The sequence below is a fragment of the Galeopterus variegatus genome, unplaced genomic scaffold (genome assembly GCF_000696425.1).
Source record: "Galeopterus variegatus unplaced genomic scaffold, G_variegatus-3.0.2 Scaffold10897, whole genome shotgun sequence".
Lineage (NCBI taxonomy): Eukaryota > Metazoa > Chordata > Mammalia > Dermoptera > Cynocephalidae > Galeopterus > Galeopterus variegatus.
In genome coordinates this window covers 43,320-57,771 of record NW_007737008.1, presented here as the reverse complement: position 1 = coordinate 57,771, position 14,452 = coordinate 43,320, and the positions used below count along the sequence as shown (strand labels likewise).

The following is a 14,452-nucleotide window of genomic DNA, read 5'->3' as shown; positions in this document are numbered from 1 at the left end:
CTATCGCCCTCCCCGCCTCACTCTGTGTCCCCACAGCCATCTGCGGGGGTGATGTGAAAAAGGACAATGGCCATATCCAGTCTCCCAATTACCCAGATGATTACCGGCCCAGCAAAGTCTGCATCTGGCGGATCCAAGTGTCCGAGGGCTTCCACGTGGGCCTCACCTTCCAGTCCTTTGAGGTAGGTCGGAGACCCTGTGATGGGACACTTGCATCCCCCACTTGCCCCCTGGGACAGCCCACTCTCTGTGGGCTCCCAGGGCTGGGTCCCTGGCAGCCACACCTCCTCCTGCTCACCGGGCCCTTCCCACGCCCCCCAGATCGAGCGCCACGACAGCTGTGCCTACGACTACCTGGAGGTACGGGACGGGCACAGTGAGACCAGCACCCTGATCGGGCGCTACTGTGGCTATGAGAAGCCCGATGACATCAAGAGCACATCCAGCCGCCTCTGGCTCAAATTTGTCTCGGATGGATCCATTAACAAAGCGGGCTTCGCTGTCAACTTTTTCAAAGGTCCCTCCCTCCTCCCCAGTTCTCCTGCCCCGTCCAACCCCATGGCTAGGCCGGCTCCTTCAGACCTTCTGCATTCACTCATTCAACACAGGGACTCTGTGGGGGATGCAAATGCCAGTAAGACCCCTGGGCCTTGCTGCTAAGGAGCTAACTGGGGGGAAGAGGCCAACGCCAAGAGCAGTAGCCAGGCAGCATGGATTTTTTTTAACCTGCATGACCTTGGGCATATTCTTGTACCTCAGTTTCTTACCTGTAAAATGGGCATAGTGACAGTCACCTCATCACAGCATCATGTAAGGATTGGAGGAGAAATAAGAGTACTCAGGGGACAGCACATGAGAGGCTCCAGTAAACAGCAGTTGCCACCAGCCCTGCCCATGTGCTCAGAAAGAAGGCTCTGTGGGGTCCACTTGTGGGCTCTCCCTGTGGGGTTCTGAGCTGCCGTGGATGGCTGGGTGGGGCCTCGGGGCTGAGCAGATGGGGGAGTCTCATATCTGTCTTCCCTCCCAGAACGGGGAGAGGGGTGGTTACAGGAAGCCTGGAAGTGGGACCTGACCCTGGCCTGGCACGTGTGACACCCTTTCCTTCCCACCGCAGAGGTGGACGAGTGCTCTCGGCCCAACCGCGGGGGCTGTGAGCAGCGATGCCTCAACACTCTAGGCAGCTACAAGTGCAGCTGTGACCCTGGGTATGAGCTGGCCCCGGACAAGCGCCGCTGTGAGGGTGAGTGCCCCCAGCTGCCTCCGGAGCCCTATTCCCTACCCCACCCCAAGCTCTCCAGCCAGATTTCTTGTGCTTCTGGACAGACCTTTCTGGAAAAGCTGGAAGGATTCCCTAGCACTCTTCACAGCTCATGGATCAGAAATAGCTTTGCTCTTGCCACCCCCAGGACACACTGTTGCCGTGTGTAATGCGCTCTGGCTTTGATGGTATTCTTTCATCCTTTGTCTTTTTTCGCAAATGCTGATCTTGACCTGCTAATGGATGTCACCACCCGGGAGAGGTTGAAGCCCCTGTTCTGGGACAGGCACTGAGGCTCGGCCTCTCTGTGCACGCTCCTGAGATGCTGTGACAGCACCCCGGGCTGCTGGCTCCAGCTCCGCCCATCTTGCTGCTGCACCTCTGGGCAGCTCCCTGCCAACCTCTCCAGAGCTGCCTAGGCACTGAGGCTCGGCCTCTCTGTGCACGCTCCTGAGATGCTGTGACAGCACCCCGGGCTGTTGGCTCCAGCTCCGCCCATCTTGCTGCTGCACCTCTGGGCAGCTCCCTGCCAACCTCTCCAGAGCTGCCTGCCAGCCCTGCTTTCTTTGAGCCCTCACTCTGCCTCCTCCCTCTTGTCAGACCCTGGCCTGTTCTTTCACAGAGAAGATAGAAATGGCCACTCATATGTCCCCTCAACCCTTCTACTCCCACCTCCAGGCTCCCCCACCCTCCCCTGCGTCCTAACCGCCTGTCCCACAGGGAGCAGACACGAGCCCCCGGGAGGGGGAACCCACAGACCTGTCTCCTCCTGACACATCCCAGCCCACATCCCAGGCCCTTCCCTGGAGCAGGGACTCCTGGCGGGTGACGCCTCTCCCTTGTCCCCCAGCTGCCTGTGGAGGATTCCTCACAAAGCTCAACGGCTCCATCACCAGCCCAGGCTGGCCCAAGGAGTACCCCCCCAACAAAAACTGCATCTGGCAGTTGGTGGCCCCCACCCAGTACCGCATCTCCCTGCAGTTCGACTTCTTTGAGACCGAAGGCAATGACGTAAGTGACCCCCAGGGGCCAGGGCGGGCAGGAAGCCATGGAGTGTGGGAGCTCTGCTCCGTGCCTCTTCCTCCCCTCTGAGAATGCAGAGGATGAGAGACTGCCCCCAGTTCAGGGAGCAGGGCAGGCTTGGCGGGAGGGCCTTTCAGGCCGGGGAGCATATAGCATGTGGGAATGAAGGCCATTGATCGAGGCAGGAAAGTCTTGGAGCCATGGAAAGCAGGAGGCTGGCTTGGGGCTTGCGTGGGGAGCCCAGGAGGATCTGAGGTGTGAGAGCAGATAACTAAAGGCTAAAGGATCTGCAGGACAGGGAGCTTCCCCGGGTAGGAGTGGTCAGGGGAGGCTTCCTGGAGGAGGCGGGCCTGGAGCTGGTCTCCCCTGCAGGTATGCAAATACGACTTTGTGGAGGTGCGCAGTGGACTCACAGCTGACTCCAAGCTGCATGGCAAGTTCTGTGGCTCCGAGAAGCCCGAGGTCATCACCTCCCAGTACAACAACATGCGCGTGGAATTCAAGTCTGACAACACCGTGTCCAAAAAGGGCTTTAAGGCCCACTTCTTCTCAGGTAACCCCAGACTCCCCAGCTCCTAGCCCTGCTTCCTCTCAGAGGACGGGGCTCCCCTTCTCCCCTGCCCCTGCACCCGTGTCCTCCCCAGCCCTCCATGGTGCCCAGCCAGCAGAGTCTGCCCCGTGCTGCTCCACCCCACTCACCACCACCATCAGGCCAGCCTCTCTGGCATCCGAATCCTGTTGTTCCTGAGCCCTCAGGGCTATACTGGGGCCAGACCTGAGGATGGGCAGAACCTGGGCAATGAAAGGGAGAGGGCGTTCCAGGTGCCAGGAACATGCAGGCCAAGGCCAAGAGAAGGCAGGGCCTGGGAATGGGGGTTCAGTATATCGAGAACATGAGGTGGATGGAGAAGAAGAGGTGTGTGCTTTGCACCATGGGGGGTAGATTATTTGCCAGCAGCCAGACTTCTAATCAGACCCTGCACATGCCCAATATGTTCATGCCCGGGGCCTTCAGAGATGAGTCGCCTTCCCTCCTTGAATCCCAAAGCCTTCCCACTCCCCGTTGGCCTATGAGTGGGGTCTCAGATCCCACCAGCATATGGGATTTATTGAGGGCTTCCCTACAGGAGGCTTAGGCTCCAGTCACCTGGGCTCGTCGGGGCCTCTGATGGCCACGTCAGCAGCCCTCTGCTCGGCCTGTCTGAACTGGACCTCTGGGGTCCCGGGAGATGCCTCCCTGCTTTTCCCACCTGGGGAAGCTCCCTGTCCTGGAGATCCTTTAGACTTTAGCTACCTGCTCCCCACACAAGCCCCAAGCCTTCCCTGGCTCCAGGCTAGCCTGAGTCCTTCACCCCGAGTCTAGCTATCAGGTGTCTGGTGGTCTCCCAGAGACAATAGGTCCCCTGACCCAGGCAGTGAGGGCAGGAGTTCTGTGGAGGAGCTCTGTGGAATGAAGCGTGGGGCAGAGTGGGAGGTTGGAGAGCTGCCCGGAGCACGCGGCTTTGAGAAGGAATGGCCCAGGGATCCTCGCCCCCAACACTCCTGGTGGGCCAGACACAGGGTGGGCATGAGGGCAGGAAGCCCACGGCCGAGTCCACGCTGCCTTCCTTCTCCCCTCCTTTGCCCAGGGTCCTGCATCCTCGAGCCCCCTATGTGGTCACCCTGCACCCCTGCCTGCCCCACCTGGATGCCATGCACCTGTCCCCGTGCACTGGTTCCCTGCTTGGCACTGCCAGCCACCCTGCTCTGCTCAAAATGCCCTGTTGCCTCTCTGCCCCACAGCACCCCTCCCGCCCCACTGCTTGCTGAGACCCTCCCCCTGCAACGCCAGTCCCTATCTTCCCTGTGCCCATGTGGAACTCCTCTAAGGAGCTCAGCAGAGGGCTGAGGGGGTGTAACAATTGCTCAGGGTGGGCTCTGCCCCAGGGAAACCATTACCTGCTTACTCTTGTCTTTTCCTGCCCTCTGTTGCTCCAGTCTTGGGGAGGGGGTAGATCAACACTCACATCAGGCCTGGAGTTACTGCTCTGCCCCCACCCCCAGCATGACACTGTGCCCACCCCACCCTCACTTGGGCACAGACACACACATGCGCACACACACGTGCATTGCCAAGAAACCTGCAGAGGACCCTCACTGGTGGGCATCAAGGTTCCACCCTCAGGGCATGGGGCATCTGACTCTGGTCCCCCCAGGAGGGGGGCTATTTGGACTTTTGGGACACCCATCAAGGAGACCCTAAGCCAAGAAGGAGAAGAGCGAGCCTGAAGACCTTCAGTCTGACCCCAGCCACCTTCGGGGCATTTGGGCACTGTAGGGTGAGTGCCATCTCCACGTCCGGGTTCATGTCACCTCCCCTTGCCCCCCTGCCACCTGCTCCCCGGCTCCGAGGCAAGGCTGCCTGCTGCCACCCAGGAGGCTGCAGCAGCCCCCTAGGACTCATTTTCCCACACTCATTCAACCATTCACCTAACTACTCACTCATTCACTAGGCGAGGATTTATTTTATCTCTACTGTGTGCCAGACACTGTACTAGATATTTGGGGTGCAAGTACGAGGAAGGGGTGGAGGTCAAAACACATCAGGGAAGTCTTTGCTCAGTCCATGAGCTTAGCACCCTGAAGCTCCTAGCACAGACACTGGTGATATCCTCAGGGAACCCCCGGGACAGGTCGTAGGGTATCCTCACCCCCACATTCCCCACGGGGCTAGTACCAAGGCAGCTTCTGGAGAGCCCTCCGTCAGGCTCCCCTCTGATGTGCCAGCTGAGAAGGTGCCCTTGGGAAGGGACTTGGAGACGCCACCTCTTGGCCCTGCATTCCTGTGGGACCAAGGGGTCTGGCCCACCTGAGCATGGGCTGGAGAAGCTGGGCCCTCTGGGAGCTGATACCCCTGTGGCAGAACCCCCTGGTCAACTGAATGCCAGCAGGCGTCTGTTTCTGGCATCCTGGGCCTCCACTGTGGTCCACACCCCTTCCCTGAATGCCTGTTTCTAAGCCAGGCACAATCCCCAAAATGAACACAGGCAGACCTGAGGGTATGTGGCTGTGACATACACACGCCTGTGACCATGTGTAGCTCTGTGTCAGTGCACACGTTGTGTGAGTGTGTGTGCATGTCTGCTGACACGTGTGCAGGCATGCATGTGAGCTGTCTGCTAAAGGGCCTGTGTGTCTCTTCATTTATGTGTTTCTCCGTAACCACGTTTGAGTTTCCAGGCGCCTGCATGTGCAGATGTGTCCGTCGCCCTGTGTGTGTCTGTGCCTGTCCGTGTGTTATATCTGTGTGTGCTCCCTCACACATATGTGAGAGTAGGTCATGCATAGCTCTTGTGTACACGTGTACACAGGCCAGGGGGTGATGGTATGTGTGTGTGGTTGCCTGTGTTTTTGTATATGCATTGCCTGTTGTATTGTGGATGTATGTCCGTGTGTCTATGGTGTGTACTATGTGCACATGTACGTATGTGTCTGTGGATCAGTGTCTGTGTTGTCAGGTTGGATGACAGTCCATCCATGCATGGGGTTGTGTGGGGATCCTGTATCTGTGGGTGTGTTAGTGTGTATCCGTCCATCTGTGTCTAACACACTGTATAGATGCAGCCGCCGGAAATGGAGGGAGAGGGAGCTCTCATGGAGCCCTTTCCGCATCCACTCCCATCTCTCTCCTTTCCCAGTGCCTTGGTCCCGCCCCTTGCAGTCCCTCCACATCTGTGTCTAACACACTGTATAGATGCAGCCGCCGGAAATGGAGGGAGAGGGAGCTCTCACGGAGCCCTTTCCGCATCCACTCCCATCTCTCTCCTTTCCCAGTGCCTTGGTCCCGCCCCTTGCAGTCCCTCCAGGCCTTCTCCCTGCCACAGGCTCTGTCTCCATCCCCTGTCGCTCTGCCTCCTCCCACCTGCTAACCCAGCCCTCATGACCTGGCTGCGCCTGGACATGGCTGTCCTGCATGAGTGTCCCACCTGCCTTCCCACCCCCACCCCGTGGACCGGTGGCTCCACCTCGGAGGCCCTGGGTCTGGTTCTCACCGCCTCCCTCCCTGGTCCCTGCCCTCCACCCCCACCCCTCGGTCCCTTTTCTCCTTCTCTCTCTCGTTTCAGAAAAGAGGCCAGCTCTGCAGCCCCCTCGGGGACGCCCCCACCAGCTCAAATTCCGAGTGCAGAAAAGAAACCGGACCCCCCAGTGAGGCCTGCCAGGCCTCCCGGACCCTTTGTTACTCAGGAACCTCACCTTGGACGGAATGGGATGGGGGCTTTGGTGCCCACCCAAGCCCCTGCCTCCGCTCTGCCATTCCGGCCTGCCTCCTTGTGGCCGGACAGAACTGGTGCTCTCCTCTTCTCCCCTGTTCCCTTCATGCAGACAGGGGACCCTTCCCTGTCCCCGGCCCCCTCCCATTTTGATGGTGTCTGTGACATTTCCTGTTGCGAAGTAAAAGAGGGACCCCTGCGTCCTGCTCCTTTCTCTTGCAGTCTGCTTGTCCGTGTGTCTGTTTTTCCACTTGTCCGTCTGTCCAGTAAGCAGGTAATGGTAGAGGGTTCCCATGCTGGTCAGCTGCAGGCCCCTGGCCCTCCCCGCCTCCCCTTTTCCTTTCTCTCCGGCAGCTGGGCCCACTCAGCTGGTTCGGCTTGATGCAGCACCCCGGACCCCATTGCCGCCTGGGCCTCCTGCTGCCCACCCGGCCTGGCCCGCTCTTGCTGGCCACTGCTCTCTCGGTGGGAGGAAGCCCAGCCAGGCCTCCCGCTTCCCCTGGGGTGACCAGGCCTCAGCTCTGCACAGACCCAGCCTCTGTCCTTGTTTGCTCCCCTTGCAGACAAGGACGAATGCTCCAAGGATAACGGCGGCTGCCAGCAGGACTGCGTCAACACATTCGGCAGCTATGAGTGTCAGTGTCGCAGTGGCTTCGTCCTCCATGACAACAAACACGACTGCAAGGAAGGTAAGGGCCACATGGATACCAGACACATGGCGCAAGTGGCCAGAGCCTGCTGGACATGGAAGGCCAGGAGTGCTGTTTTCATCGGCCTTGGTTTGCACCTGGAGCTGAGTGACATCTGAGGTCACCTGGTTTCACCTCTCACCTGGTGCACAGATCCCACCTCCTAGGCCAGGAGTGCTGTTTTCATCGGCCTTGGTTTGCACCTGGAGCTGAGTGACATCTGAGGTTACCTGGTTTCACCTCTCACCTGGTGCACAGATCCCACCTCCCGCTCCTGCAATATCTGAACTGCACATGCTTCCAGCCTCTCCTGCCCATGCCAGGAGAGGAGCTCGCGGTGGCTCCCAGGCTCTCTTCTCAGGCTCTTTTGGTGGTTAGCACTTCCCAAAACCCGTGTCCAATTCTTTCTCTTTGTAGTGCCCCCCTGCTGGCACAGAGGCAAGATGGGCTCTCCTGCCCATGCCAGGAGAGGAGCTCGCGGTGGCTCCCAGGCTCTCTTCTCAGGCTCTTCTGGTGGTTAGCACTTCCCAAAACCCGTGTCCAATTCTTTCTCTTTGTAGTGCCCCCCTGCTGGCACAGAGGCAAGATGGGAAAAGGTTAGGAGAAAGACTCTGCAGCCAGGTTGTCTGGCCCAGCCCTGCCGCTTAGCTAGCTGTGTGCCCCTGAGTGACTGTACCCTCTCTGTGCCTGGGTTTGCTCCTATGTGAAATGCAGATAATGACAATGCCTACCCCAGAGGGGCGCTGGAGCGCTGCGAAGTGCTCTGCGCAGTGCCTGGCTCTGGCAAGCGTAAGCTGCTCATCCCATGGCGCACTGCACAGGCCTGGCGGTGGGCGCCACACAGGTGGTTTTAACCTCAAGGCCTTACTCTCAGGTTTCTCCTCCCAAGTTGACCCCATTGGGTGGACACACACACACACTTCATCACACACACAGTTAGACACACACAGTTAGTGCCCTATGGGTAGATGGTGACCTCCACACCCTGCCCATCCCTTCTCCCTACCCAGCCACAGTGAACCGGCTGCCCACTTGCCCTCAGATTGCACAATCGTGAAAAATAATCATTGGCTTTTAAATTCGAGTTGGGGAGGCCATGCTTTTGAGAAGCAGAAGTCAGATTGCTGTGGATTGAGGCCACATCGGAGAGTGAGAACGTGGTGATAGCAAGTTTTCTGTTATGTTTGCTGAGAAGAAAAGGAAAGAGGATGGAGGTCCAGAGCTTGAAGCCATTGAGAGTGGAGGGCAGGGCTCTGACTTTCTCAGCAGGGACAGGAGAGGTGGTCTGCTGCTGGGACGGAGGGGTTGGGGGTTGAGGAGAGGGCTAAAGGTTTGGGGAGTTGCTGCATAGGTAAGAGACGGAGCTGGCCAAGAACAAAACCAAAGAGTATCGTGTGGGGAACCCAGGGACAGGGAGGTTGGAGACCATGGTGGGGTTTTCCAAGATGGTGCCGTGGAAGGACGGGGCATGAGGCCACGGAAGTGTTGAGGGGCTGTTCAGGTGATGAGCCAAGTAGTCAGTTAAGTCAACCAAGGAGGAAATGCTGGGAGCCGATGGAAAGATCGAGACGTGGGAGGTCTCTCTAAAGCTGACTAACTGTTGTGGCAGAAGCGAAGGCCTGGGCACCCCGGAGGAATGGGAGGTGGCCGCAGAGAGGGTGATGCATTGTGGCATGGAGGAGCAGCGGGTGACACAGCTTAGGGAGAGGTCGCAAGGAAGGGAGATAGAGCTGAGATGGTCAAGGAAGGGAGGGCTGTTCTGGGCGTTTGTTGACATCACCTAGGATGGGCAGGGGTGGGGGTGGGGGAGGAGTGGGTCAGGTGCCAAAATCTCCCGCGACCATGGAGGAGGGTGGGGATCAGTGGAGGACAGTTTTGAGGAGGGTCAGAGGTGATGTGGCCAGGCGGAGCCTGCAATGGCCATGTCCGCAGGTGCTGCCATGTGGGGCCTCACTTAGGGCTCCTGTAGGAACCAAGCAGATAGATTTTCCTCAGGCACAGGTAGCCAAATGAGAAAGAAATGTTGGATGCCTTCAGTCCAGTTTGCAAGTGGGGGACCAAAGATGGGAGGCAGGAGGGAAGGGCCTTCCCCACAGGAGGTGTCACAGCATGGGCCCCTGCCTGTCCCATTCCATCCCTCTCCTCCCCACAGCCGGCTGTGACCACAAGGTGACATCCACCAGTGGCACCATCACCAGCCCCAACTGGCCTGACAAATATCCCAGCAAGAAGGAGTGCACATGGGTCATCTCCAGCACCCCTGGGCACCGGGTCAAGCTGGTAAGGCACCCACTCCCCTGCCTGCACATGGGTCCTCCATGCTATGTAGCCATCCTGTCCTCTCCTAAGCCCTGCAGAATCATGCAGGCTGCAGACTGGATGGCTCAGACAGAGGACCCCTCTCCCATATACACTGGGGGGTGCCCCTGCAGTGGCCACTCCCACGGGTATCTGTGAGCTGGGTTCTGAAGGGCTAGAATTGGGGCCACACTCCTAACTGGACTCTTCCCTGATGCCCTTCAGACCTTCGTGGAGATGGACATCGAGTCTCAGCCTGAGTGTGCCTATGACCACCTGGAGGTGTTTGACGGGCGCGATGCCAAGGCACCTGTCCTTGGCCGCTTCTGTGGAAGCAAGAAACCTGAGCCTGTCCTGACCACAGGCAGCCGCATGTTCCTGCGCTTCTACTCTGACAATTCGGTCCAGCGGAAGGGCTTCCAGGTGTCCCACTCCACAGGTGAGGCCCACATTGGGCTGCACTGGGCAGTGGGGCCCTCACGCTGTCGTTTATTCTGGAGGCATCGCTGATCCTGGTCTTCAGGCCAGGCCGTGGGGAAGGGATGGGGGGTTATAAAGAGCTTATGCAGGTACAGGCAGATGCAGCCTCTGGCCCCTGGGGAGCAAGACAGTGTGTTCTGAGGACCAGGCCAGGAGAGCAGAGGAAGGGGGAAAGGAGGTCATGGTTAGGGGTTAGGAAGGTTGGAAAATAGAAGGCAGTGAAGATGCCAAGGTGGGGGAGGTTAGGGAACCGAGGGACAGGGAGGGAACCCTCAAAGCACCCACTGGTGGCATACTTGACAGTGCAGCAGACCACCCACACTGCAGCCGCCCAAATGCACTCATTCATTCATTCTGCAGTTGTTTATTAACATACAATGTGCATGAGGCAGCGTTCTAAGTGCAAAATGAACTGAAGTCACAAAAATGAACCAAGCACACGAAGATCGCTCCCTCTGAATTCATATGTCACTTTATTTGGCCACCACAGACCAGGCCCTGGCTGTGCAGGGAGATGCGCCCTTTACCTCTGCCCGCTGGGAACACACAGTCCAGGAGGAAGATAAGGAGGGCACAGATAATTACTGCCGGAGACAAAACACGATAAGGGCCTAACTGGGTGTGAGTTGGAAGGCATTCCAGCCAGGGGAGGAGCCCCGCAGAGCCCCAGGTCAGGGTGCACACAGGTGACCGCAGGCCGGTCAGTCTGGCCGGAGCTATGGTGCGTGAGGACAGCAATGAAGTGGGAACGTGGCTGCAGAGAAAGGCTGGGGTCGGTCTTGGGAGGCCTCAACGCCAGACCAAGGATGCCAGGTGAAGTCTCCTTGCAGGGCTGGGGCCACCCTTCGGGGAGTCCTGCACCCCCCCTCCCCTGTAACTCAGTCCCTGACCAGGCCCCACCCAACCCTTTCCCCACCTCCTCCGGGAGACTGAGCACTGGGGGACACAGAGGCCAGAGGGCACAGGAAGGAGGGGGGCCCTGTGCGCCTGCTCCCATGTACCACCCGGCACAGGCTCACAAGCCAGAGCCCTGGAACTCCCTCTGACTCTCAGACCTGTTATGTTGGGCCACACTGTTTTTTAGAAACTTGAGCCAACATGTAAAAATCAGGAGTTTCCACATAAAACCCAGATGTACAATTTCTCCGTTGAAAACAGGAGCTCTGGCAGCTGGGCCCACATTCTTCCATGACGGTCAAACTTGAGCCAACATGTAAAAATCAGGAGTTTCCACATAAAACCCAGATGTACAATTTCTCTGTTGAAAACAGGAGCTCTGGCAGCTGGGCCCACATTCTTCCATGACGGTTCATGGAATGCCCTCTCTAGACAACACATGTGGTCCCCAAGGCTGCCCCACTGCCTTTCACCCAGCGTGCCTTGCCCAGGGTGTCCCGACCTCCATAGGCATCCAGCCAGAGGTGGAGCGGCAGGGCCCTTGTTCTGGGCCAAGGCCTGGGCCGGGCCCCATCCTGCCCATCATGAGCCATGTGGCCTTGGTCCCCAGCCGCCACATCACTGTGAGGGTCCGTGTGACACAGCCTCGAGCCTGGCAGGCAGTGGTGCTCAGGGTCTGGTGGCCCATCTTGTTGTCCCTGCAGAGTGTGGGGGCCAGGTGCAGGCAGAGGTGAAGACCAAGGACCTTTACTCCCATGCCCAGTTTGGGGACAACAACTACCCAGGGGGAGTGGACTGCGAGTGGGTCATTGTGGCTGAGGAAGGCTACGGTGTGGAGCTCGTGTTCCAGACTTTCGAGGTGGAGGAGGAGACCGACTGCGGCTACGACTACATGGAGCTCTTTGATGGCTACGACAGCACAGCCCCCAGACTGGGGCGCTACTGCGGCTCAGGGGTGAGGCCCCCCACTACCCTCCACCCTTCTGGTCCCGATCCCAAGACCCAGTGCTGATGCTGGCAGAGCCCCTGGAAGTGTGGAGAGTTAAGATGGCCCTATATGCCCGGCCCTTGCAGGAACCGGGACACCCAGCCTGGCCCCCAGCCAGGAAACCCAATCCTTTCTGGGCTACACAGAGGTTCCTGCAGCCTCTGGCACAGGCCCTGCCCTGACCCAGGCCTGCTCAGAACCAGTTTGGTTGGGCCTGCAGGTAGCTTGTGTCTGGGGAGCAGGATAGAGTTCCCCCTGACCCCTCAGCCCCTGCCCCTGTCCCTAGGCAGTTCACCAGAGCCTGGAGTCAGAGGCAAGGCTGGGGCCAGAGCCAGGGACAGGGGGCCTGAGCTGAGTGGCTCTCTCCAGTCCTTCTGGCTGAGCCATAAAAACACCCTGTCTTTTCTGCCAGTTTCTCCTCCTGGTGAGAGGCCAGCTTGTCCCAAAGCCGATGCTGCTGCTGCTGTCTAAGCAGACCCTGAGCATCGCTTCTTGGTCCATAAAACAGCCCTTTGAGAGTCAGCAGGTGAAAGTCTGCTTAATGGGCTTTAACTAAGTCCATGGGCTGACCACATACGTGGATTTATTTTCCTCCCAATAAGAGCTTGTGGCTTTTCTTTTTCTTTTCTTTCTTTTTTTTTTTTTTTTTTGCCTTTGTCTTTTTGAATCCTCTACACCTTCAGAGAAAGCTGTCTTCCCCTGCCCACTGCACACACAGGGACTCACACGCACGTGCACTTTCTCCCACGCACACTCAGACGCAGAGTTCAGGCCTCAGGGAGACCGCGCTGCTCCCTGCAGCCTCCCCCACATGCTGGCAGAGAAGCAGCTGTTCTTCTCTAAGTGTCAGCAAGAGGACAGCCCACTTGCAGAGTCCCCTCCCCTCACAAAGTGCCTCCACCTTCGTGCTCTCATCTGCCTTCCCCCAGCAGCCCTCCAGGCTTGGAGAGCAGAGAGCATTTGCTCCTGATTGCAGTTGAGGGAAGGGAGGCCCAGAGAGAGGTGTCTTGCTGAGACTACGCAGCCACCTAATTAGTGGCAGAGCTGCATCTGGAGAGGAAGGGCGACAGATCTTAAGCTCCTCTGCCCTGAGCTTTCTCTTCTCCCCCAGGTGCCCCATGAAACTACCAGCAAGAAATTCTCTGCTTTAGGAAGCAGGGGGAGTGGGGAAATAGTTGGGGAGCCTCCTGCCTGCCTTACAGTGGGGGTCTTCAGGAGCGAAGAGAGCAGCCCAGCCCCTCTTCCTCCAAATCACACCCATCCCTTTCTCTGCCAGCCTCCCGAGGAGGTGTACTCAGCTGGAGACTCTGTCCTGGTGAAATTCCACTCGGATGACACCATCACCAAGAAAGGCTTCCACCTGCGGTATACCAGCACCAAGTTTCAGGACACACTCCACAGCAGGAAGTGACCATGGCCCTCGCACCAGGGAAGCAGGACCGGGAGGCCTGCTTCCTGTGGTCACTGAGACTGGACAGTGGGGGGTGGGCAGAAGGCGACACACTGTCCCTCTCCTCCAGGCGCCAGGACCTGCAGGGCCACTGGGCCAGATGAGGCTGTCCTCTGGAGGCAGGGGAACTGGACTCTTCATAAGCCACTTCCCCGTGACCCCCCACCAGAGCAAGGGGCCAGGGAGCCAGAGCTTTCACTGAGACACTTGAAGTGACCATTCCTCTCTGGATGCCCTGTCTGGTGGCAAGAGGGACCATGTGCAGGACCCCACTGCCCTCCCTGCCCATCTCTACACGCTGTATTGTGTATAGCCGCTGGCGTAATCTTCATTGTAATGTACATCCCACCCCTTCTCCAGCCTCAATTTGGTTTGATTTGAGCCCCCGCTCCCCCGCTTCCTGAGGCGTGAGTGTCCCAGGAGCCACTGCCAGGAGATGAAGGGGAGGGTGGGAAACAAGACAGGGCCTCTCTCAGGCCCAGTGGCTGGTCAGCCACACCAGGGCACCCCGGCCAATAAACCGAAAGTGTTACAGCCAGTATCCTGTGCCAGATGCTGTCTGGGATGTGGCGTGGGTTGTCTCATTCCAGATGTGCAGACTTGCTGTGTGTCTGAGGCCGGCACGCAGCCAGGACACCTGGCTTCACTGGCTGCCCTTCCTTCCCGTGACTGCGGGCCCCCTGAGGGTGTGATTTCACACTGGGGGACACACGCCTGTCACACTGCGGTCCACAGGTGCACCGCACACCCACACACTGCTGTGGCCCTCCCACACAAGGGGAGAGCAGAACATTCCATAAAGAGGCTGTTTGGTGGGGAGGGAGGAGGTACACAAAAGGGATCCGGAATGTGTCTGTCCATCTGGGTTTTCTGTCTCTGTTCTGGGAAAGGAGTGGGTGAGCTGCAAAGGTGTTGACTAGGGAAGCCCACCAGGAGCCAGAAGACCCCCATCAGCTAGGGTACGTCCCCTAGTTGGCCCCCAGTACCTGCCTTCCTGACAGTCAGCCACCGAGTGCTGGCCCCTGGGGGTCCTCTTCTCGTAGAGGACAAGAGCCAGACGCTGGACAGAGAGCAAACATTCCAGCCCTGGCCCCTCTCCCTGGGCAACCCAAAGCTGTG

The 14,452-nt window shown here is 58.5% G+C and overlaps 1 protein-coding gene across 1 annotated transcript; it reads left to right on the top strand.

The window, feature by feature from the left end:
- Positions 1–32: 32 nt before the first annotated feature.
- On the top strand, positions 33–13,872 carry LOC103610307 (bone morphogenetic protein 1; the record flags this gene model as incomplete). The annotated part of the gene is made up of 10 exons (XM_008594498.1): positions 33–182; positions 322–517; positions 1,115–1,240; positions 2,109–2,269; positions 2,654–2,834; positions 7,095–7,220; positions 9,373–9,500; positions 9,744–9,957; positions 11,600–11,850; positions 13,160–13,872. Coding segments are annotated over 10 exons (1,668 nt in total), but the record flags the coding sequence as incomplete, so codon positions are not given.
- Positions 13,873–14,452: the final 580 nt, after the last annotated feature.